Genomic DNA, 25,989 nt, shown 5'->3' with positions numbered 1-25,989 from the left:
CAGAGCAAAGAGCTCAGAAGTATAAGGAAAACACACCTCTGTGCTATACTGGACTCACAATACAAAATCCCACCTCACAAGACTGGGAGACAGCAAATATATCTAATATACAGATACAAACAATAAGAGTGACCAAAATGGGGAGACAAAGGAACAACCCCCAAACTAAAGAAAAAGAAATATCACCAGAAAAGGACTTTGATGAGATGCAGTTAAGCAAGTTATCAGAAATAGAGTTTAGAGTAATGGTTATAAAGATGCTCAAGGAAATTAATGAGAACAACAAGACACTTAATGGCAAGGTCCTGGAACTTAGTGAAAACATGAAAACAGATACATATCATAAACAAGAATCAGGCAGAAATAAAGAATATTATATCTGATATTAAGAATACACAGGAAGGAATTAAAAGCAGGCTCAATGAATCAGAGGCTAAAATATGTGACTTAGAAAATAAGGTACAAAAAAACACTCCATCAGAGCAGCAAAAAGAAAAAACACTTAAAAAGCATGAGGACAGTCTGCTTCATTTGGGACAATATGAAGCAAAACAACATTCACATAAAGAGTGCCAGAGGGGGCGGAAAGAGAGCAAGGGATAGAGAACTTGGTGGAGGAAAAAATGACAGAAAACTTCCCTAGGCTGGTGAGGGAGAAAGTCACACAAGTTCAGGAAGCACAGAGGGTTCCAAACAAGAGAGACCCAAAGTGACCCACTCCAATACACATCATAATTAAAATGGCAAATGTCAAGGACAAAAAGAGAATATTAAGAGCTGTAAGAGAGAGACAAGCAGTGACCTACAAGGTAACCCCCCATCAGGCTGACATCGGATCTCTCAAAAGAAACTCTTTAGGCCAGAAGGGAGTGGCATAAAGTTCTCATAGTAATGAAAAGTAAGAACATGCAACCAAGATTGCTTTATCCAACAAGGCTATCATTTAAAATTGAAGGTGAAATAAAGAGCTTCTCAGACAAAAAAAGGCTAAAGGAGTTCAGTACCACTAAACCAGCATTGCAAGAAATGCTAAAAGGACTGGCCTAAAAAAAAGAAGAAATAGTGAGGGAAAGGTACATCAGCATAAAGGGGAAAAATGGCACTAAATAAGTTTATATTAATAGTAACCTTAAATGCAAACAGAATAAATGGTCCAATTAAAAGACAAGGAGTAGATGAATGGATAAGAAAATAGGACCCAAACATATGCTGTCCACAAGAGACCCACCTGAGAGCAAAAGATTCATACAGGTTAAAAGTAAAAGGATGGAAAAAAATATTCCATGCAAATGGAAAGGAAAAAAAGCTGGGTAGCATTACTTATTTCTGACAAAAAAGACTTCAAAATAAAGACCATAACAAGAGACAAAGGTGGTCACTACATATTACTAAAGGGATCAATCCAACAGGAGAAAATAACCCTTATAAACGTTTATGCACCCAATATAGAAGCACCTAAATATATAAAAAATTTCTTGGGGGGCTTTAAAGGGGAGATTGACAGCAACACAATCATTGTGAGAGACTTTAACATCCCACTGTCAGCACTGGACAGATCATCAAGACAAAAATTCAACAGGGAAACACAGACCTTAAATGGCTCACTAGATCTAATGGATTTAATTGACATTTACAGAACATTTCATCCCAAAGCAGCAGAATACATATTCTTCTCAAGTGCACATGGAACATTCTCAAAAATAGACCACATGTTAGGGCACAAGGCAAGTCTCTACAAATTCAAGAAGACTGAAATCACATCAAGCATCTTCTCGGATTACAATGCCACGAAACTAGAAATCAACCGCTAAATATATTCAAACACATGGAGGCTAAATAGCACTGTATTAAACAATGAATGGGTTACCAATGAGATCAAGGAAGAAATCAAACACTCTTTGGAAAAAAACGAGAATGAACAGACGACAAACCAAAATCTATAGGACACAGTGAAAGCAGTCCTAAGAGAAAAGTTTATAGCAGTACAGGCCTATCTCAAGAACCAAGAAAAAGCTCTAAGAAACCACCTAATACAATAACTAAAAGAACTAGAACAAGAGTAGCAAGAAAAACCCCAAGGAAGTAGAAGGAAGGAAATAGTAAAGGTCAGAGAAAAAATTAATGACATAGAGACTTAAACAATACAAAAAATCAATGAAACCAATGAAAAATCAATGAAGCTGGTTCTTTGAAAGATAAATAAGATTGATGCACCTTTAGCCAGACTCACCAAGAAACAAAGAGAGAGGACCCAAATAAATAAAATCAGAAATGAAAGAGGTGATATAACAACAGACTCAACAGAAATACAAAGGATCATAAGAAAATTCTATGAGCAACTATATACAACAAACTAGACAACCTGGGTGAAATGGACAAATTCCTAGAAGCATACAACTTTCCAAAGCTGAATCAAGAAGAGACAGAAAACCCAAACAGGCCGATAACAATTAATGACATTGAAGCAGTAACCAAAAAACTCCCAGCAAATAAAAGTCCTGGACCAGATGGATTTATAGGAGAGTTTTATCAAACATTCAAAGAAAAATTAACATCTATTGTACTCAAACTATTGCAGAAAATTCAAGATGAGGGAAAACTCCCAAACTCTTTTTATGAGGTCAGCATCATCCTAATCCCAAAACCAGATAAAGACACTACAAAGAAAGAAATTACAGGCCAATGTCCCTGATGAAAATAGATGCTGAAATCCTCAACAAAATATTAGCAAGCTGGATTCAGCAATACATTACAAAGATTCTATACCATGACCAAGTGGGATTTATTCCAGGGATGCAAGGCTGGTATAACATCTGCAAATCAATAAATGTGATACATCACATAAACAAAAAGGACAAAAATAATATGATCATATCAATAGATGCAGAAAAAGCATTCGACAAAATCCAGCACCCATTTTTTATAAAAACTCTCTGCAAAGTGGGAATAGAGGGGTCATACCTTTACATAATAAAGGCACAAACCTACAACCAACATCATATTCAATGGTCAAAAACTAAAACCATCTCTCTTAAAAACAGGAACAAGACAGGGATGTCCACTTTCACCACTCTTATTCAACATAGTACTGGAAGTCCTTGTGACAGTCATAAGACAGGAAGAACACATAAAAGGTATCCAAATTGGAAAGGAAGAAGTAAAGCTGTCATTATGCACAAAAGATATAATATTGTACACAGAAAACCCTAAAGACTCCATCAAAGTACTACTAGATTTGATAATGAGTTCAGCAAGGTAGCTGGATACAAAATTAACATCCAGAAATCAATGGCATTTTTATACACCAACAATGAACTCTCAGAAAAAGAAATTACAAAAACAATACCATTTACCATTGCAACTGAAAAAATAAGATACCTAGGAATAAACTTAACCAGGGATATAAAAGACCAGTACTCAGAAAACTACAGGACACTGAAAAAAGAAATAAAGGAAGATATAAACAAGTGGAAGAAAATACCATGGTCATGGGTTGGAAGAATTAATATCATTAAAATGTCCATACTACCCAGTGCAATTTATAGATTCAATACAATTCCTATTAAAATACCAGCAGCATATTTCACAGAGCTAGAACAAATATTCTAAAAATTTATATGGAACCAAAAAAGACCCTGAATAACTGCAGCCATCTTGCGAAAGAAGAAAAGAGTGGGAAGGATCACTTTACTAGATATCAAACTGTATTACAAAGCCATTGTAACCAAAACAGCCTGGTATTGGAACAACACCAGACATATAGATCAATAGACCAGAACAGAGACCCTAGAAATAGACCCAATCCATTTTGGTCAGTTAATATTTGACAAAGGAGGCAAGAGCATCCAATAGAGTAAAGACAGTCTCTTCAATAAGTGGTGCTGGGAGAACTGGACAGCTACATGCAAAAAAATGAAACTAAACCACCAACCTTCACCGTACACAAAAATAAACTCAAAATGGATAAAAGACTTTAATGTAAGTCGTATAACTATAAAAATCCTGGAAGAAAACATAGGCCGTAAAGTCACAAACATCTCAGGTAGTGGAATTTTAACTGATACATCTCCTAGGGCAAGATAAACAAAAGAAAAAATAAACATATGTGACTACATCAAACTAAAAAGCTTCTGCACAGCAAGAGAAAACCGCCTCAAAATACAAAGGAACCCCATGGTCTGGGAAAACATTTGCCAAGGATGTATCTGATAAGGGGTTAATTTCCAAAGTGTACAAAGATCTCATACTACTCAGCAAGAGGAAGACAAGCAATCCAATTTAAAAATGGGCAAAGGACCTTAATAGACACTTCTCCAAAGAGGACATACAGATGGCCAAGAGACACATGAGAAAATGCTCAATGTCGCTAATCATCAGAGAGACACAAATTAAAACCACAATGACATATCACTTCACACCCGTCAGAATGGCCTGCGATCTACAAAGCAACAAATGACATGTGCTGGTGAGGGTGTGGAGAAAGGGGAACCCTAGTACACTGCTGGTGGGAATGCAGACTTGTGCAACCACTATGGAAAACAGCATGGAGGTTCCTCAAAAACTTAAAAATGGAGCTGCCTTTTGACCCAGTGATCCCACTTCTAGGAACATATCCTAAGAATTCTGAAATACTAATCAGAAAGATTATATGCACCCCTATGTTCATAGCAGCACAATTTACAATAGCTAAGATCTGGAAACAGCCCAAGTGCCCATCAGTAGATGGGTGGGTAAAAAATGGTCAGGACATTTACACCATGGAATACTATGCAGCTGTAAAGAAGGATCTCGTACCCTTTGGGACAGTATGGAAGGACCTGGAGAATATTATGCTAAGCAAAATAAGCCAGGCAGAGAAAGACAAACATCACATGATCTCACTTATATGTGGAAGCATGGATCAGACTGAGGAATGTCAGAGGGATGGAGGAGGGCAGATGGCTGGAGGGGGAGAGATTAACCAAAGAACTTATATGCATATATGCATAACCCAAGGACACAGATAGTGGTTTGGAGAGGGACTGGGGAGGTGGGTGGGTGTGGGGTGGAACGGGTCAATGGGGAGAAAAAGGGACATCTGTAATATTTTGAACAAAAATTTAAAAAAATAAAAAATAAATAAATAATTAATTTTAAAAAATTTAAAAAAATAGAAAACACACAAAAGAAACAGACTAAGTTTAGAAGAACTTAAAAGACATATTATTAAACATCCTTGGTTTAACCTGTAGGTAACTCAATTCTATGGGGAAGAAAATCTGTATACCAATCTTTTGAGGTACATGGATTTCTATTTTATGCCAGTAGTTAATGTGGATAGTTATGAGTACACCTGGAAAAAGGTAGGTGAAGGCGAAGGAAATAAAACTTTCCCTCTTTGGGGATATAGGATACACTGGCTGAATTATGTATAAAATCCTGGATCTTGGCACAATGGTTTCATTATAAAAAAAATATTAATTCTCATTATGGAAAAGTTCAACCATATTTGAGTGGAAATAATTGTATAGTAAACTCCTATCTACCTGTCAGGCAGCTTCAGAAATAATCACCTCATAGCCAATCTATTTTTATCTCAACCTGCTTCTACCTTACCCATATTATTTTAAAGCAGATCTCAGACAGGATAAATAAATATTTCAGTATGCATCGCTAAAAAGCTCTTTAAAAAATAACCACAGTACAAGTATATCTAAAAATTTAAAATAATTACTTAAAATAAAAGGTTCAATCAATATTTAAATTTCCAATTATATAATAACTTTTTAATAAGTTTCTTTGACTGAGGATCTAAATAAGGCTAACATGTTGTGATTGATTTATACATCTTTTGATTCTATTAATCCATAGATGCTCACCCTCTCACTCTTTCTTGCAATTTAATCATTGAACGAAAGAGTTTCCCATTGTCTGGATTTGCTAGTTGCATTTTGCCATGCAATTTAACCTATTCCTCTGTTCTCCGTATTTTCTAAAACTTGATATTTGGATTCTAAAAGCTTAATCAGATTCAGAATTGAATTTTTGGCAAGACTACTTCATTGTGATAGTGTGTTCTCAGATCAGGATATGTATAATGTTTAGTTGTGACTCTTTTTGAAATATTAGTTACCATTGATGTACAATGTCTAGATCCATTTATTCTTACTAGGTATCCTTTGAATAGCATTTTGATTTGTAAATCATAAATTGCAAGACTTAGAACAGAATTCTAATGGAACTTTTATTCTAACTGATATGTGAATTTAAACCTTAGTGCATTTTAATTCAATTATTAGCATGAGTATCCTGATCAATCTCATCTATATTGGAAACCATTATCAATAGTTTTTCTAGCCCATCAATATCATGATTCATGTAAAATTACTCAAGCAATATGAACTACCTTCCTTTCTAATTTAATGAGGGGCACATAAAACATAACTGAGCATATGTCAGTTAAGAGAAACCTACTTGAGTAGCACATATAAACGCTACAGAGAATGAGAATAATTGCCCTGATTATAAACATATGGGATTATACAGGAATACTGTAGTTTCACGTAGGAGGTAATTTATGCAGAAGAGATCAGAATAGAGATTAATGAAAGAATTATCTCAGGTGAGAGGAATACTGTGAGTAAAAGTTTGCAGGTGGGGGGTGGGCAAATTCTAAACTAAGTAAATGAGAAATACCTAGCATAGCATATAGTACAAATTTGATGTTCAGTAAGTGATCACATCTATATGTTGATCTTATAATAAATTTATGCCTTCACCAGAATCACAATGGAATTTAGCCACCCTTAAAATGTTTCTACTTTTCAGCTTTCCTTTGTGTCTTAACTCTGCCAACTAATCCCTGCAGTTTGAGAACCTAATTTCTCCACAGAAATTGTTGCTACCAAACCACAGGCTGGGGTTTTGTAAGCAGACTGGGAGGCTTGTTAGAAGGGTTGGTGAGAGTAAGGCAGGAGTGGGGAACCTTTTTTCTGCCAAGGGCCATTTGGATATTTATAATATCATTCCCAGGCCATACAAAATTATCAACTTAAAAATTAGCTATGAAAAAAGCTCCTAGATTTATTGAATTTTGAGTCCCGTCTGTGGTTGCCTTGGCAGGGCCAGACCAAATGATGAAGGGATGGGATTGCAGGAGAGAAACATAGCCTTGGCCTCTTAGGCTTTAAAAGTCCTGTCTTTCCTTAAACCACAAACATTTTGTTTATTTAGAATCGAATGTGGAGAAAGAACAGTTCTTTTCATGAAAACAGTCCTTGCATTGGAACAGACCTGAACAGGAACTTTGCTTCCAAACACTGGTGTGGTAGGTTGTTTGTTTCATTTTGGGCAATGTTTCTTCATTAGAAAGGTGGTATTCATAAAGAAAGGTGCATTAATTCAGATAGGGGAGGTCTATCTGAATGGGGAAATAATTTAAATAATAAACATTTTAGTTAAATGTAATGCTGTGAATATTACCTAGAGTCAGCAAATTACCTTAACCTCTCCTTCCTGCTGTTTCCTCATCTTTGAAAGAAGTTAGACCAGTTCTTTAAAGTCCCATCTAGCTTCAAAATTCTTAATTCTATTTTTCTAAAATAATAAGGAAGTGACTGTTAAATTTCCTGCTTTAATAAACAAATAATTTCATCTGTAGAACAGCAGAAACCAATGTTGGGTGGGTATCTCTCATTTTAATTGCATAGATAAATGTTTACTTCTATAGTGTCTAGCACAGTGGGAGTTTATTATTCCTTGATTTGAATGTGTTAAGGTACTCAGTGACTATTGATTTAGGCATTCAAGAATATTGTCTGCTCTCAGAGAGGTTAAGTGTTAGTTTACCCTCCAGACTCCCATTATATTTCATAGTCACTGCATTTAAGAAACAGTTACAAAATAAAACTACACTGAACAATAAGCTTGAATCACCTGTATTATGGAAGTGGGCACACCTGGATCCTTGGGGACTACAAGAGGACAAAGCTTTTGTAACCACAGAAACACCCTCTTCTTCCTACTCCTTTGTCCTACACAATCCTATGTCAATGATCTTACATTTTTCTTTAAAGAAAAGAAGTGAAAATTCATGCTTTTGAACATTTCATCATTATCCCAGGGCACATAGGAAAACCCCACAACAGAGTACTTACCTTATTTTCTTCTTTCCTTCCCCCTCCAGGTTAGACACTCCATGGGGGCAAGGATCATTATCCATGACCTAGTCCAGTGTCTGAAACATGGAGGGTTCTCCAAAAATGTTAATTCAATAAACATGTAAATAGATTTAGTTGTTCTAAGAGAGCTAGAGATGTAGTCGGTAAAGAGAGGAAAGAGCTGTTAATTCTGCTTTCAGACTCAAGGGAACTACTACATAGTGATTTCTGTTAAGAGCCATTCTTAAGATTGTCCAATAAAAGTGCCCACTGAGGCGCCAAGACTGCTGTAGCAGTGATTAGTTGGCAGGAAGTCAGAGAAGCAGCAGCTAATATAAAATAAACCTGAATAAACAGGGCTGACAGTTACTAAGTGCTGAGCAGTTTACATAGTTTATCTCCTAGATTTCATTATCAAAATATCATGAATGGAGAATCCCAGACTTTAAAGGGTTAAGTCCCTTGCTGGACATCACAGAGCTAAAAAGTGAAGGAGCTGGGATACAAAGCCAGTTTTGTTTGTTTGTTTGTTTTTGTTTGTTTGTTTGTTTTTGAGAGTATTACAGATGTGGGGGCAGGAAGAGATTAACCAAAGAATTTATAAGCATATATGCATAGCGCATGGATACAGACAATAGACAAGTGAAGGCCTGGGATGGGGTGGGAGATGGGTGGAGGGGGAAAATGGGGCACATAAAGCCAGGTTTTATAGTTTATTGATATTTAGAGAGAGAAAGGGAGAGGGAGAGAAAAACATCTATGTGAGAGCATAACGTCAATGGGCTGCCTCCTGCATGCCCCCTACCAGGGATCTGGGATGGAGCCCACAACCTTTTGGTGCACAGGATGACACCCAACCAACTGAGCCACACCAGCCAGGGCTTATTAAAATTCTTGTATGTCTGACAATCACTCTTCAGTTATAAATTCCCTTTTGGAACTTATTTTATCTTTAAGCACTTTTGGTGCTCTATTTTACTTAATATTTTCCATGTAAAGCCAATGTTACCTAATTTGAATAGCAAAGTGGTCAAAATATATTCTGTTATTACCAAAAAGAAATATCTCAGGCCCCTCTTAGGCATGGTGCTGTACTATATCATATTATGTTGTGATATATTATTATATGTCACAAGAGTTAAAAACAGAAACAGAAGCAGCAAGCTTATAGACAAGAGAGAGTTCAAAGTAAAACAAAAAGTATTTGTAAGGACTCTTTTGTGACAAGTGCCCCAGAATCTCTTCAGTACTACGTAAGTTGGCCAGTGAGAAAGGAGAATTAAATCTTCTCTGTTTCTTGTCCCTAAACCTAGAATGTGCCTTTATGGTACTTTGTAAAGGATCTATTAGAGTGCCTCACTTATTAATAGGAAGTGACATATCAAGCCTCTGTTCGTTTTACTCTTCCTCTGTCTAAAATTGTGTGTGTTAGATATGGGAATGGGAATGGGTTTGAGGGTGTATTTCTCTGCTAGGGCTGTCAAAACAAAATGTCACAGACTGGGTGGCTTAAACAAGAGAAAGACTTGAAGTCCAAGATCAAGATGTCAGTAGGGTGGGTTTCTCCCAAGGCCTCTCCTCTCGGCATGCAGATGGCTACCTTCCTTCCCGTCACGTCCTCACAGGGCCTTTTCACTGTGTTGTGTGCATCACTGGTTCCCTCTCTCTCTCTCTCTCTCTCTCTCTTCTTATAAGGACATCAGCCATATTAGATCAAGGCTCCACCTCTATGACTTCATTAAAACTTAATTACCTACTTAAAAGCCCTATTTGCAAATAAAGCACATTTTGGATTAGGACTTAATCATAAATTGGGGGGGGGGGCAGAATTCAGTCTATAACAAGGGGCATTTTGTGAAAACCTCTGGTCTCAAACTTTTTAAGACAGATCAACTCATTTTCTAAAATAGTAAGTTTAAAAAAAAGGTAAGTTAAATTACAAAGTTTTTGCAGTGGGTATATACTGTATATTATATCATATAATCTTATGATATATATATCATAAAATTTGCCATTTTAACCATTTAAGTGTACAATTCAGTAGCATTAAGTACATTCACAATCTAGTTAAACCATCACCAATATTCATTTCCAAAACTTTCATCATCCCAAACAAAAACTCTGTAATCATTAAGCAATATGTCCTCATTCCCTACTCTCCCAGCTCCTGGTATTTCTAATTTATTTTATGTCTCTATGAATTTGCCTCTCCTGATATTTCTTGAACTGCAAGGGACCTGGCAGACCAGGTACCTCTTGGTACGGGTGAAGCACTTAGACGAGCTAGTTTGCTCAGATTTACATGCCTGCTTAATGGAAAGCAGTCTCAAACTTAAGTTTCCTGACTGCCTGGCTCTTCTACTAAAATGTTTGCCATCTCTAGAATGAGATTTGAAGCTGCACTGTCCACTACAGTAGCCACTAGTCACATATGGCCATCGAGCACTTGAAATGTGGCTTGTTTGAATTGAGATGTGCAGTGATTGTAAAATGTGCACAGATTTTGAAGTCTTAGTGTGAAAAAGTAACAAAATATCTCATGAATAATTTTTATATTGGTTACATTTGAAATAATAATACTTTGTACATATTGGGTTCAATAATCTATATTATTAAAATTAGTTTTACCTGTTTCTTTTTTTAAAATGATTACTTGAAAACTTAAATATATATCTTACAATATATTTCTATTGAACAGCTCTGGTCTGAGGATTTATATTAAGACACAGCCTCTTCCTTTAACTCTTTCACGTCCTCTCCTATGTCTACCCCCAATATACAGGGTGGGGCAGGGGGTGGGTACAGGATGAAGGGGGTCAATGGGGAAAAAGGGAGGCATCTGTGATACTTTCAACAATAAAGATAAATTTTTTTAAAAGTAAGTTTAAAGTTGTGAGTACACAAAACACAGAGTTTATTCATGTATTATTATTTATCAATTATTGTATTATTTTCCATACAAACAACTGTAAACTTACTTTTGTCCCACCCTGTATAAACTCTATTCTCTAGAACTATATATCAGTGAAAAAAGGTCAGGAGTATTCAAAGTTAACCAGACTCTCAAAAGTGGTTTGTCCAATCATAATATTGGTTAAAAATTAAAACAAATAAAATACTTGGGAAGGCCTTGGATGTTTAGCACAACATTCCTTTGAGACAAAGAATGTTTAACAAACATTAAGGTTGTTTCTGCTGCAAATAACAGGAAGAAAACAGAACAAGCTTAAATAAGAAAGACAGGTTCTGTAAGGGTAATGGAGCGGTTGAAGAAACTCAAAGACAAGGATGCAGCTGGGCACAGACACAGACCAGAACTCGGCCTGGAGCAGCACAGGGGACTCAGTGAGCCCTTTCTCTCCCCATCTCATCTCTGTGATGCAGACTGGCTTTTTTGGATCCCAGTACAGACGATGATGATGATGATGACGACGACGACAACAACAACGACTACAATAAGAAATAACAGACAGTAAACACTTAGTATCTGCCAGGCACTGTGCAAAGCACTTTATATGCATTAGCTCATTGGATCCTCGTTAAATACTCATTCAATGTATTTTTTTTCCTTTTAGCAGATAAGAAAATTGAAGTATAGATTTACCCAAAGCCAAGATTAGAGTAAAGTGATTGGGTGATTAACAATTTGTCACATAAATTCTTATTGTAAAGGATGGTTACCAACAAGAATGCCCAATTTGCATCTCCTAAAATAACAGCATATACTTCATAGGGTTGCTGTGAGAATTAAGTGAAATACTTTGTGTAGATCTTTGTAGAGTTCCTGATACAGAGCATGTGCTCTGTGGGTGTCAGTCGGCGGTGTTATTGTTGCTGTCTCCTTTGTTCAAAAGAGCAGCTGAACTGAGACTAGGATCTTCATCTTGATTTCAAGTTATCAATGCAGGGATTTAGATTTTTAGGACCCAATTCAGACCTCATCAACTGTTTCCAGGAGGAAATAGTTTTTCAGTCAGAGGTGGCTCCCTGGGGATCTATCCCTATGAATTAGGGACAGAAAGGAAAAGTATTGGGAGACAGGCTACCATTCAAAGTAATATATGCTATAATCTTTCAAAGGAATGAGTAAACATTATTCTGGCACCAAATATCACCATCCCATTTTATTTACTAAACCACTTCAGCAAGTTAGAAGTAGCACTGAAAGCAGACTTGTATATTCTGAGTTCCCAAATAAGTCGTTTCTTTTATGGGCTATGCTAATTAGCAATTTTTAAACTACATAAAAACAAACTTATAATGGATTAAAGAAAATGTGGTTTATTTTTCTCATATAACCAAGAGTTTGGAGACAGGGCTACCATTTCTGAGGCTCTCTTAGACCTTCTCAAGGTTGCAAGATGGCTTCACCCAGGCAGCAACTGTTAGGGTGTCTGCTATGAAGGCATATAAATAATTGACTTCAAAAGGAACATAACATTTAGTGGACATCATAAACAGAGCTCTATCTAATCCAGTATCTAAAAATGTTATACCATAGTATTAGGAGAATACATTATAAGGGAAATCACAAATTACAGTGGTGTTTGTGTTCCCTCATAATTTCAGCCTATCAATTTCACCACAGAGAAGGGTGCATCAAGATTTTCATGCTCAGAAATCTACTGTGGACTTTACCCCGAGTCAGAACCAGAAGTGAAGGTGGTGGCTAATTTCTTGAGAAGAAATATCAACCATATTAAAGCTTACATCACGATGCATTCATACTTCCAGAAGATAGTGTTCCCATATTCCTATAACAGAAGCAAAAGCAAGGACCATGAGGAACTGGTAAGTGCTGCTTAATTATTTTTATCATTAGCATTTCAGAAATAAAATAATACTTAGTTCAAGAATCAAAAACTCCTCTACAGTTCTGGCCTAACTCTACAGGAGTAACCCAGGATAAAAGTTCATTGAAGGACTATAAAAAACAGGGTCTTACCCTGAGGACATGAACTTCAGGCCAGCAGATGGGCTCTTTAAGAATAAATCAGACCCTCACTGAAGGTCAGGAGGGAACCATTCCACCGGGATGTGATCTACATGTAAAGTTACATAAGCAAGGACCAGGACAAGAGTTTCTGGAATTATGCATCTGCTTTTTGGTCCCTAGCTTTCTGCAATAGTCACCACAGATTAAGTCTCAGCACAACACTCATCAATTTGATACTAGCATTAGGAATTGTTTGCATGCTGACATCCCTAACCCCCAAGGGTCCTATTAAAAGTATCTCCAATTGCAGCACTGAGACAAGAACAGCTCTCCCCCCTACTTTTTGGAATGTATTAGACAAACACAGTAAAAGTAAAGAAAAGGGAATGATAAATTGCTATGATGACAAGGAACAGATACAATTTCAGCCAAACATTGAAAGATAGGATTTCCATAGATGGACAGGGAAGGGAAGACCTTCCAAGCTGAGAGATGGTGTTTCCCACAGGAAGTGTGTTCAGGAGATTGTGAGAGTGCCAAAGTGAAGGCCGATACCATCAGAAAGTAGATGAGGTCAGCTTGTGAAGATAAGGTAAGCTGATTTGAATGTTAGGATAAATTTGCATTTCATTCTGTAGACAGTGGGGTTCCATTCAAACTTTTATTTTGAACAAAGGAATGGCACGTAGTATCCACTGATATTTCTCTGGGTTATTCAAGAAAGTAACAGTGAATACCACCCAGCTTCAGAAAAGATCTGGGTAAGCTAGAAACAAATGTAGTGGAACATGGGACTTAGTTATTATCCTGCTTCATACCAGAGACAATACCTTTTTTGTTGGATGAGTCTTAGGAAATTATTAGACATTTTACAAAAGAGTAAAATAGAGTTTCTGAGAATGAGAAGGGAATTGGATTTAAAGTTTGGTGATAATTTTGTCTAAGAATAAGATAACCCCAAGTTGTTTGCCTTTGAAATATAGTTATATTTCATTTTACAAAATAAATAAATTCCTATAAAAGGCTGGTGAGAATTAAGTTTTTCTTCAAATTAAATAAAATTTTCAAGGTATTGGAAGAGTCTATTTTTAGAGTCATCCAATTGTGATTTCCATAAAGCAAAAAAGCATCCTCTGAAGTTAATTTATTCTTCTTGATTTACCTTTGGGTAAATGCAGATTTTTCATATGTACAGTTTTTTCCAACTTTATTGAGATATAATTGACACATAAAATTGTGTAAGTTTAAGGTGTACCATGCAATGACTTGATACACATGTATGTTGTGAAATGATTACCACCATAAAATGAGTTAAACCATCTATCATCTCACATAATTACAATTTTTTCTTTTGTGTTGAGAACATGTAAGATCTACTCTTTAAGCAACTTTCAAGTATATATACAATATTATAGTCATCAGGCTGTAAATTAGTTCCCCAGGACTTTTTCTTCTTATAATTGGAAGTTTGTATCCTTTGACCAACATTTCCCCATTACCCCACCCCCCAACTCCTGACCACCACCATCCTACTCTATATTTCTTCATATATATATAACTTGAGCCAATTAATATATGATTAGTTTTTTTAGAAACTTCTACCTGTCCTGTTTTAAAGCTTTACATTAACTGAAATTTCATATTCTATTGATTTCAGTCTCTACTGGCCAGTGAAGCAGTCCATACTATTGAGAGTATTAGTAAAGATACCAGATATACATATGACATTGGCTCAGAAAGTTTATGTTAGTATTTCTTCTTAAGGTCTTAGAAAACTGTGAGGTACTAAAAAAAATCTGTGTGTTTGTTTTTTCCATGTAGATTTAATTTTTCTAAATGGAATCTTTAAACAAGGTCACATATAAAACAATTGGATTATAACAATTACAAATGGAAGCATAATAGCTATGACAGTACTGAGTAGGCTATATTAGCAAGTGAATATTTAAAAAGAAGACAAAATGATATTTAGGGAATATGCTCATTGCTATAGAGCAGGGATTAAAGAATTGGCATCACACTGGTTGAGTGAAACAGAAAAGGTCATAAAGGGTGAAAAGAATATGTAAGATGTCCAAGGTCACCATGTAAGGTTGTGCAGGTTGAACACTATACACATCTAGTGTATAACCATTACATTTTTTGCTTTTTAGTGACAGCCTGTGCCCAAGAGTATATATAGCACATAGCACAGTATAGTTGAATGTCTTTGGTTTCTATCAGAGTGATAAGAATATGTATGTGGCAAACTCTTAACAAATGTTCTAAGTACTTATTGAGGGACTCCTTTGTACGCACAATGGGATAACAGACAGCGATTTTACTCTTTTGAAGCTTCAAGGGAAGATGGGAGAAGAGGAACAGAAAATAAACATTTAACCAAGTATTGGCAAATCATGACAGGTAGGTCATGTCCAGCTTACTGCTTGTTTTTGCATAGCCTGAGAACTAAGAATGGTTTTCCAGTTTTTTACATGGTAGAAAAAAAAAAGATTTTGTGAACTTTGAAAATTATATGAAGTTCAAATTTTAGTGTCCCCAAATAAAGTTTTATTTGAACACAGCCACAATTATTCATCTGTGGTCTATGATAGTTTCATGACAGTAGAGTTGAGTAGTTGTGACATAGACTGTGTTACCCACAATGCCTAAAATATTTACTAACTGGTCCTTTACAGAAAAAGTTTTCCATCACTGATGAATGAAATTAAATGGTAAAATATAGTATAGTTCCATTGACAAGTAAGGACAGTAAAATTGGCTTATGGACTTGAGAATGACTGCAGGAGAGAGGCTACTTAGCTAAAGTTGCCTGGGAAGGTCTCTCTCTGTAGCTGACATTTCTGGGATACCTATCTGGGAAGCAGCTGCTAAACAAAGGTGGGGGGAAACCAGGAAGAGGGAATAGCATGTGAAAAGGCCTTGAGACAATATATTCAAAGTCCCAGAGTTTCCTTTAATAAGTGTGTTCTACAGGGTTATAAAAACACATTCATATTAATAATCACATTATATCGTTTTCAATAAATTAGTTGAGCACCAGATGCCTTATTAGTAGAAAGTCCAGAACCGGAAATTTTCTCTTCTTCCTCAGCAACCCAAAATTGACTCAAAAAAAACTGAGGCCAGATTGGTCCACATGATATATCTTTGTCTCTTGGTGTCACTGGTCCATTGCTGCCTTTTGTGACCCAGGTCCCCGTTCTGTCACAGATAAACCCCACAACTTCCTTTCACAATTCAGAGCTCTCTTGATTTCCATCTTCTTTTCTACTATTGTTCCCCAAAGCATGACCATAGTGCCTCAGGGCTAGAGGAACTTATAGAGTAAACTTCCTCTTATGATGAAATCAGCCCATCTCCACACATTCATTCATTTGGACACATTTATGTGTATGTGCGTGTAAGCATAGGAAAATGGTTAGAATAAATTGCAAATATTGTAACTGTTGTCAGAAATATTTGCTGAATGAATAACTTAACTAATCCACTGTTGATGAGTATTTTTCAATATTAAAACAATGTTTCAGTAAACACATTTGTATTCATTCAAGTATAAGTATTATAAATAAGCAAAAATGATCACTTTGCATATTATATGATTGTCTACATGGAAAACAGTAGAAAATTAACCAAAAATATTAGTCACAATTAAAAAGTTGAGTGAGGCCCAACTGGGTGTAGCTCAGTGGTTGAGTGTCGACCTAGGATCCAGGCGATTGGGATTTGATTCCCATTCAGGGCACATGCCCGGGTTGCTGGCTCGATCTCCAGTTGGGGGCATGCAGGAAGCAGCCGATCAATGACTCTCACCATTGATGTTCCTATCTCTCTCTCTCCCTCTCCTTTCCTCTCTCTGAAATCAATAAAGAGATATTTTTTTAAAAAAAAGTTGAGTAAGGTGGCCGACTATGAACTAAATACATACAACTCTATAGCTTTCTTATATACCGAAAATAATCAGGTAGAAAATAAAATGAAAAAAAGGTCTTACTTTTTCTATACATGTACATATATATATGTGCACACATATTACATATAGATACAAACATATATGTGGATTCATTGTTAAATATATATATATGCATGTACAAACACAAATCTATATACTCTATATATTTTTTAAAAACCTAGAAAATTTTACTGGTGTACATAAAAGAAGATAAACAAGAGGAGAAACCTGCCATGTTTTTGAGTGGGAAAGCGACATAAAAAAATGTGTCAGTTGTTCTAAATTAATTTGTGTATAAATCCCAATGAACACTCAAATGATCCTGAACTTCATTTGAAAGAATACATTTAGTAGAAGAGCTTGTAGAATTCTGAAAAATAAGACTAATAAGAGAGAATTTGCCCCAACCAAGTATTAAAATACATTAGAAACTTCAAATACATAAGATGTAGTATCTCATAAAGAAGGCATTTCTAATCAGTTAAGAATGTTAGATTATTCAATTAATTGGGCTGAGAAACCTGATGTTACTTAGAAAAAAATAACTGGATTACTAACATGTCTTTCTCTAAAATAAATTCCAGATAGATAAAATATTTTTATATAAAAACCCTGTCATAAACCAAGTTGAAAGCTAAATAACCAAATAAGAAGAAAATATTCTCCCCATATTACACAGGGCTAACAACACTAATGTTCCTTTTATAAACAATCTATAAATTGAACCAAATAAGAATATGAGTAAGACAATTGATAAAAATATATATAAACATAGACAATAAATATACAAGCAAAACATTCAATTCACCAGTAATAAAAGAAACATAAAGCGAGACAATTTGATATTATTTTTTTCACCCATAAAATTGCCAGAAATGCAAAATTCCACGATAATGTGGGAGGGAGAAGTGGGCATAGTCATACCTTGCTAGTGCAGGTATAAATTGGTAAATTCTTTTGAAAGCTATTTGGCAACATGTAGAATAATTGTAAAAAGTACATACCCTTATGTTAGCAATCTAGAAATAATATTCTAAAGGAACAAAGAAGCAATTATGTATAAACAAGGTTGTTAATTGTAAAGTTGTTTATGTTACTTAGAAATTAGGAAAAAAATCTAAAGTTTTCCAAATAAATTTTTAAATTAATTTACATCCAGCTTTACAGTGCAATGCTATGAGTTAAAGATGATTTGATTTGAACTCATCAATACATAAAGCTGGTCACCACAGGTATTATGTTATAAAACAGAATGTATAGAATGACCTTATTTATATAGGAAAAAAATTAACTTAGAAAATTTTAAAAAGTAAGTTAACTTTTTTTTTTTTGGTTAAAGCCTTCACTGAAAAGGGGGGGGGGGAAGCACTAAAACGTTAATGGTGATTATCACTTCTTGGTAAAGTTATAATTTTTATTTTCTTCCTTAACCTGTTTTCCATCAACCTCCATTTTCTACCAGAAATGTATATTACTTAATAATCAGAAAAATGCAAAGCAATTTTCAATTTTAGGGAGAAAAAACACTTTGTTAGTTAACTTGAAACATCTGTATTTCAAAAAGTAATTTCTTTTTTCTTCTATAGACCTAGCTCCTGGAGGTCCAGATGACTGGATCTATGACTTGGGCATCAAATATTCCTTTACAATTGAACTTCGAGATACAGGAAAATATGGATTCTTGCTGCCAAAGCTTTTCATCGAACCCCCTTGCAGAGAAGCTCTTTGCCACTGTCTCTAAAATAGCTTGGCATGTCATCAAGAATGTTTAATGCTCTTGATTTTTTCACTCTGCTCCCACATTTTAATTTAGCGATTCCAAGACCAAATCATTGTACCAGTTTTTTTAAAGTTTTATCAATAGTTTTGACAAAAGGTTCTCCTACTCCTTGGTTTTGTCAAAGAACAAAATAAATTAAGTAAATAAATTCACATTTTCCCTCCCCCCCCCCTTTTCTTTTTAACTTGTAAGAAGCTAGGTACTGGGTTTTTTATTATTATTATTCACGACGTTTGACTAACCATCTCAAGCAATTTTAATAATTAGTTTAATGCAAATCATTGGACCCTAAACAACAAAAAGAAAGGTTTTTCAGAAGTACGTTAAATATTTTTGCTGCACATTTTCAACAAATTTCTGCTTGTGCCCTAAAAACACAACCGTGCGGTCCGTTTGTTCCACAGGAAAAGACAATGAATGGCCCAGAAAGTGGAAGGGTGTCAGGAAGGACAAACACCTTCCTGTCGCCCTCCAGCTCAGCGTTCATTAAACTTTGTAGATCGAATGAATGTATTTACTTTCGACAACAAATGTGGCATTTACCACAGCCGTTTATTGCAAGAATTTATGTAATAAAAGAGTGAAACTCTTCCTCTTAAAGTCACTTTTAATTGGGAACTTGAGCTTGAGAAGTTCTAGGCTCCGGGTCTCCCCTGCAGAGATCTCACGAAGAGCTGGTTCCGACTGCGCCCCGCAGCGTGAGGACGGAGGGCGTGTCCATAAAGGGGCGGTGCCTGCGTGCTGACGACTAATTTGGCAGCCGGAAGCTGCCTAGGCCTGTAGAGGAACAGGGCAAACCCTCAACTTCCGGCGGCATTTTGAGGCGATCCTCTTCGCGGCCTGGAAGTGTTTTCGTTGCATTTTCTTATTCCCCAGCCTCCCTTCGTTGTTTTCCTCTCTACGTCCCAGTCTCGCTTGATCCTGGCGAAGCGGCTGGCGAGTTCCGCTTCTCAGCCGCCCCCGGGATCCCTCGCTAGCCGAGGGCCGGTTCCCGGGAGCCGCTCGCGCACCTCCTTCTCCTTGTCGTCGTCCTCCCGGGGCCAGGCGCGGGGACAGAGGGTCGCATCCCCCCATCCTCGGAGCGGTGGCGGCGGTGACGCCTCCGCAGTGTGCTTGCGAAGGGAGCTTGGGGAGGAGGTAAGCTTGAATTGTGTGAATTGGTGGGAGTATCGGGGTCCCGGGGAGGCGGTGGTTGGGCTGACACGGTGTGGGAAGGCCCGGCGTAGGCTCCGTCCCCGCCGGGCACACGCCAGGATTTTGAGCTCCTTGAGCATCCCTCTCTCAACTCTGCGACAGCTCGCTGTGCTCAGGCCTCGTTTCTCGCCCTCGTTCGGGTTCTGCGAGTTTGTCTAAGGGGACCGGGACATTGAGATGAAAGGCTTAATCATTACCATTTGAGGTGGGCTTGGGAACCCTTGCGTGGTATTCGCATTTGAATGCAGTGAAACGCTGTACGAATACGGTTTTAGGTTTAGAAGCTTCCTTTTTACGCATTCCAGACCTGTTCGGGGAAAGTATCTTGCTTTTGGTTGTATTTGGTCTTTCTTAATTCCCGGCAGCAGTAATTTAACGACTTAAGCCCTCGGAGTTGAGGAGTGCTGCTTTATCATCTTCACATTCCCTCGGTAGTAGGTAGTTTGGGCAACTATGTCAGAAACCGGGAAGGAGGAATGAAGGAGAGGTTCTGATGTTTGTCATTATCTGATGTTTGAAAAAAGTTATGTAGCTGCAAAATTATTTGGAGTTGATAGTACTTAAATGATATTGGTAGGATCTTGTCTCTAGAGTTTAGTCAAGCTATTCTGTTATTTTGCGAGGTTTTCAGATAATTTGAACTACTTTGAAAATTAGGGGCATATGCAGTCTCTTCAGGTTTTTGGTTTTGTGAAGAAATAATTTACCAAGTTTGGAAATGATCTCCACACCTCAAGTTTTCAAAGTTCATGATAATGTTGCAGTAAATCTAAATATGCTTATGCAGAACAGTCCACACATAATTAGCAGAGTCTAGTTCTGTAATAATTGAAATTACTATATTTAGTACCTATGCGAAAATATTTTGGAGAGTTTTGTGAACATAATCTATAGATTTTCAAACAATTTCCAATTTCTTAGATTGTAACATGACAATTTCAATAAGAGACTGAGAATGTTGATGCAGGTATGTAGCAATTTGTGTCTGTAAAAATAGTTGCATGGTGAAACTAAGTGTGTGGATCTGGTAAGATCCAGTTTGATCACATACATGCCTTTTACTGGCTTCCTAATTATTGATGATTTGAAATGAACGTTTATTGCATATTTTAAGATATGCAAATTCATCCAATTTCCATATCTGTAAACTAACAAGTGGGTGTTGTTTTTACTTCAGTACAAGTTATCAGTGTTAATTTGTATTATAATATGCATTGACATTTACATATAGAAAGCAAAGTTTAACATACATTTATTTGAAGAATTGGTTTTCAGTGCAGGTTGGTTTCCCTATCTCCCCCAAACCCCACTCTCCTTGTCATATAGAGTTAGAACTGTTTCAGCAGATATTTAGTAGCAGTTGAAACATTAACTGTTGTTGATATATAAAGTGTCTTTTCTTCTTTTTTTTTTTTTTTTAGTAGTTTTGTATGTTGCAGTTCTGTTTACTTTATAGTAGTTACCTACCAGCATGGGATTTTTTCTGTGCATAGTCTTTTTAACAAATTCTTTTTTCTGCAAAGTGCAACACTATTGCCTTGTTCATATTTGTGTAGTCATGTTAGTTCTGCCAGTTTTGTTCAGAATTCAGTTTGGAATTGTTTTAGTCTATTTACATATAAGCAATCTGCAAGATTGTTTTAGAAAGTTCTTTTAAAAAAATTCTTGCAGACTGCATCAAATAAACCTAACTTTTTTCTCTCAAAATTATGAAATACAAATATGAAGGGACCTCATTTTTAACATAACCTTTTTTTATTTTAGAACTGCAGTGGATAGGGGTTTATTCTACTACCAGTTAGTACATTTATGTAGTTTTAGTTGGTTAGTTATTTGACAGTTTACTAATACTATGCTGCTGCTCATCAGATTATGCTTTCATTTTTGCTACCAGAAGGTGAGACCTCAAAAAGGTTTAGTTAAGGATTGAGGTGAGCATACTAGAACTGATACATGTTTTATTGACAAGATTTCAGTGATTAGGCCTCAGAAATAACTGTTTTTTGGGGGTTTTTTTTAAGTAATCTTTATTGATTTCAGAGAGGGGAAAGGAGAGGAAGAGAGAGAGATCAATGGTGAGAGAGTCATTGATCGGCCGCCTAGCCGGCAACCCAGGCATGTGCCCTGACCAGGAATCTAATCGCTGTCGCCTGGATCCTAGGTTGACGCTCAACCGCTGAGCCACAACAGGGCGGGCAGAAATAATTGTTTAAAAAGAAGCTGCTGTATATTTTTTCTTTCTCAGTCAAATTTATAGTATGAATTACAAACATTATAGTATGTTTGTAAGTTTTTTGAGGGGGTAGACCGTTCCCATATATTAAGACCCTTTTTTGTTGTGTCTTAATGATTCAGACTTTGTGCCCTATCTTTCTTTTGCAATTGGAAAAATACAACTTCTGATCTTTATTAACTCTGAAAATGGAGAGGAGAAATAGGAAATAACTCAGTACACTTTCACCAGTGTCACTCTGGCTTTGATAATGCGGGTGTTTGGGAAAGACATGATGTGAAGGGTGATGGCAACTTAAAACCAAAGAAAAATTTGAAAACAAAACTGGAGAGAAAACCTTCAAAGTCTCTTAGCTAAGGAAGACTAATATTTGCATTTTTATCTTAATATTTCTTACTTTTCTCATATGCTCTGATGCTCTGAAGTATTTACTTATTGAAGCCTATTTAGATATTAATTGAAAAAGCTCCCCCCCACCCCCATCAGATTTGCATTTTATTCTGTTGTGGTATTTATCTTCCTTTGTAGGCCCAAATTTTTATTTTGAGAATTCTAATTAAATCACAAAGTTGGTAATATAGTTTCAAATTAATTTATTGCTATATATAAGTAAATGCTTTCCTAGTGTATTTTAGATTATGTGTATATATTTAGACAAATGGGATAGAAAGTATTATATTTTGTATTCTTTGCAAGCATAAAACATTTTATCTATGCAAATTCATGAATGTTTCAGTAATAATATTTAGATAACTTGTTATTGTTGACTACTGATGGAAGTTCCTAGCTAGATAGATCAGAAGAATTCCTCTTTCTTTCAACTAGAAAACTCCACTTGCTACTTTTCCCCTTATTGTTTCAGTTGTTTTTGGGGTTTTAAGTCTAGTACCTTCCTGTAGGCTAGACCTGGTACTCAAACTCATTGCCATTTAGGGCAAGGTCTGACACTGTTGGACTCTGAGAAAAGAGGAGAATAAACACATCTTTACTTCATTGCTGTTCTTCCTTAAGTTGGTAGACTCAACAGTAGCTAGAAGTAAAATTCCTGGGATAAATAGTATGTAGGTGAATCTTGAGTAGTTCTTTATGTCACTTGTAAAAGCAACTTTATGTCTATATATGAGTGAAGGAACTTTTTTAGTGGCAAGAATACAAGGAGAGGGGCAATATGGAATCATTAGTCTTCACTTGATTGTCTTTGACATAGCAGTCCAAACCCTTTGAAATCTTCAAAGCTCACATTAGGGGTCTGGAGTTGGAAAGAAGCTTCAAGACTGTCCTTTCCAGCAGGTCAGGGGAGAAGAGTGCTGATCCAAGCAACAGCTTACAGAGCAGGAGGAGAAACAAGAGTTAATACCTGGAGCCCTCAGAAAAACAAGAAAGGAGATGATAGATGACCAGTGTTACAAGTATAATAATAAATAGCTTGTTGCCCCAACTGTGGAAAACACTACCATTGACTCTTTTGGAGGAGGGTATATTGGAAGTGAGGGCATATTGGGAATAGGCATTTTGAGGACAGAACTAACATTTTAATTGATAGTGGAGAGGAAAAATGTAAGGTTAGGGTTAGTTTTTCTTTGAGAGAATGTAGTGGGATGCTGTGCCTCCTTTCCAAGTTCCAGATAACTAATAATAGCTAATAAGGAACTTTTAAAACTCATTTGATTTTAAGTTTAACAAATGCTTTTAAAATTAGTGAATGAGCATTACAGTGTAATCTATATATTAATATTTATAGTAACATAATGAAACTTTAAAACTGTGTTTTTCTCACTTTTCCTATATATTTTGTGATATATTTACTTACTCAAATTCTGCTCACTTATAAATTGTAAAATAGTAGTTTTCTCAGTTAAAGCTCTACATTTTCTACATCTTTCTCATCTCCACTCATGTTGGCTTTTAGTACTTTATGTTAAGTAAATCAAATGGGCATAAGAGATTTTACCAACTTTTCCTCTGTAAATTCACATTTGGGCTGAGAATGAGCCTAAGAAAAGTTAAATCAAAGATTGTCTTATAATACTAACTCTATTATGTAAGGTTCACTGTATAGTTTCTTACTTAAAGAACAGTTGACATTTTATGTCGCAGCAGATACTTGTTTATTTATGTGACACTACGCTAATTTTTTATAATTTGTAATTTAAAGTTATTTTCTAACAAATCACTAAAAATTAATTGTAGTTAAACTATTAAAATAATGATTACATTTTATATTAAAGAATATATTAAATTTTTCCAATTTAAAACTACTGTATTGTATTATATCATAGTTTCCTCTTGGTTCATTTGTCAAATATTGTACTTATTCTTTGGGTCCTTTTAAAATGTGACCTGAAAAGAAGTATCTAACTGAACCAAAACATTGTTAATAATTTTTTTTTAGTGTTGATTTGGTACTACCATGATTTAATTTTCTTTCAAGTGAAGTGCAGTTACTTTGAAACACATTAAAAGAACATTTGTGGCCCAGCCGGGCGTGGCTCAGAGGTTGAGCATTGACCTAGGATCCAGGCGATCGGGGTTCCATTCCCAGTCGGGGCACATGCCCGGGTTGTGGGCTGCAGCTGATCAATGACTCTCTCATCATTGACGTTTCTATCTCTCTCTCTCCCTCTCCTTTCCTCTCTCTGAAATCAATAAAGATATATTTTAAAAAAACAAGAAAGAAAAAAAAAACATTTGTGAACTTTATAGAGACCAGTTCATACCAAATAGAACTTTTACTTTTTTAGCTGCCGTTGTTCATTCTAGTAACTAATTTTGACTACTAATAAGATTTCAACTAATATTTAGATGGTATAAAGTGTAATATTGTTAAATTCTTTTTTCTTTCTCTTAAGCAGTTCCTGTAGTAGTGTAATCTTTAGGTTATTTATGGTCTAGAATTCAGTATTGTTTTCTAACGTATATCATAGAACTGTTTTCTGATCTTTTCATTTCCAATTGAATTACCTGATTACATACTTGGATAGTTTTCTATTATAGTTTTAGTTTTTAATATTTTATTTACTTTCGTAAAATATATTTATGATTAGTCTTTCTTTTACTAGCAATGGTAAAATAGCTGGTTTATTACTTTTAGCACCTTTAACTTTTATGTCAATGTAGTATAGACTGTAGAAACACCTTTACTTTTTCTAGTTCTGTAGCCTGTTCTGTTTTGTTTTTTGTTTTTTTAAAAGATGTCTTTATTGATTTCAGAGAGAGGACGGGAGAGGGAGAGAGCAGAAGCATCAGTAATGAGAGTCATTGATTAGCTGCCTCCTGCATTCCCCATACTGGGGAATTGAGCCTGCAACCCCAGCATGTGCCCTGGCAGGGAATAGAACCCCAATCTCTTGGATCATAGATTGATGCTCAACTGCTGAGCCAGGCTGGCTGGGCGGCCTTTCTGTTTTGAAAGACAGTCATCAACATTGAGAGAGATTTTTTTGTATTATTGGAAAATACATATCCTTGATTGCTGTTTTCTTGGCTACTGTAAGGCAAAGAAAATATTTAAATAGTATTCCTTTTTCTCCCAAGTTGATCTTTAGAACATAACTAATATCACTTAAATTGTATAAAACTAAACTTCTACGATCAATAAAACTCTCACCTGATTTTGTTTTGCCATTTTTTGACATAGCTTTCTTTTCCAGATAACCAAGTAATGGAAAATGATAGTACAGCTTTTCTTTAAAAGATAGTTACTAAATATTGAAACGACCTGCATAAGGAACTTAGAAACTAATTGTTTTATGGTGT

The 25,989-nt window shown here is 35.8% G+C and overlaps 2 protein-coding genes across 8 annotated transcripts in view; both read left to right on the top strand.

Annotated features, from left to right (window-relative positions):
* CPB2 (carboxypeptidase B2) overlaps positions 1-18,798 on the top strand; it is a gene marked incomplete at both ends in the record, with an annotated part of 30,827 nt that extends 12,029 nt beyond the window's left edge. The window contains 6 exon segments of the mRNA XM_081127743.1: positions 5,232-5,342; positions 7,213-7,306; positions 12,727-12,929; positions 14,732-14,819; positions 18,613-18,749; positions 18,751-18,798. Coding sequence (XP_080983869.1) covers positions 5,232-5,342; positions 7,213-7,306; positions 12,727-12,929; positions 14,732-14,819; positions 18,613-18,749; positions 18,751-18,798 — 681 coding nt within the window.
* A 766-nt stretch (positions 18,799-19,564) lies between these two features.
* Positions 19,565-25,989, top strand: part of ZC3H13 (zinc finger CCCH-type containing 13) — an 84,486-nt gene continuing 78,061 nt past the window's right edge. For 2 of the 7 annotated variants that reach the window (XM_081130779.1, XM_081130778.1), the window contains exons 1-2: positions 19,880-19,943; positions 20,922-20,967. In XM_081130779.1, coding sequence (XP_080986905.1) covers positions 20,956-20,967 — 12 coding nt within the window. In that variant the 5' untranslated portion in view covers positions 19,880-19,943; positions 20,922-20,955. Of the gene's footprint in view, positions 19,944-20,921; positions 20,968-25,989 lie in introns of all 7 variants that reach the window. The other 5 variants (XM_081130783.1, XM_081130780.1, XM_081130784.1 and 2 more) reach the window with 3 other exon arrangements.

This window comes from Miniopterus schreibersii (assembly GCF_964146895.1).
Source record: "Miniopterus schreibersii genome assembly, chromosome: 2".
Lineage (NCBI taxonomy): Eukaryota > Metazoa > Chordata > Mammalia > Chiroptera > Miniopteridae > Miniopterus > Miniopterus schreibersii.
The sequence above is the reverse complement of the archived record's forward strand: the minus strand, read 5'-3'. Positions and strand labels throughout refer to the sequence as shown.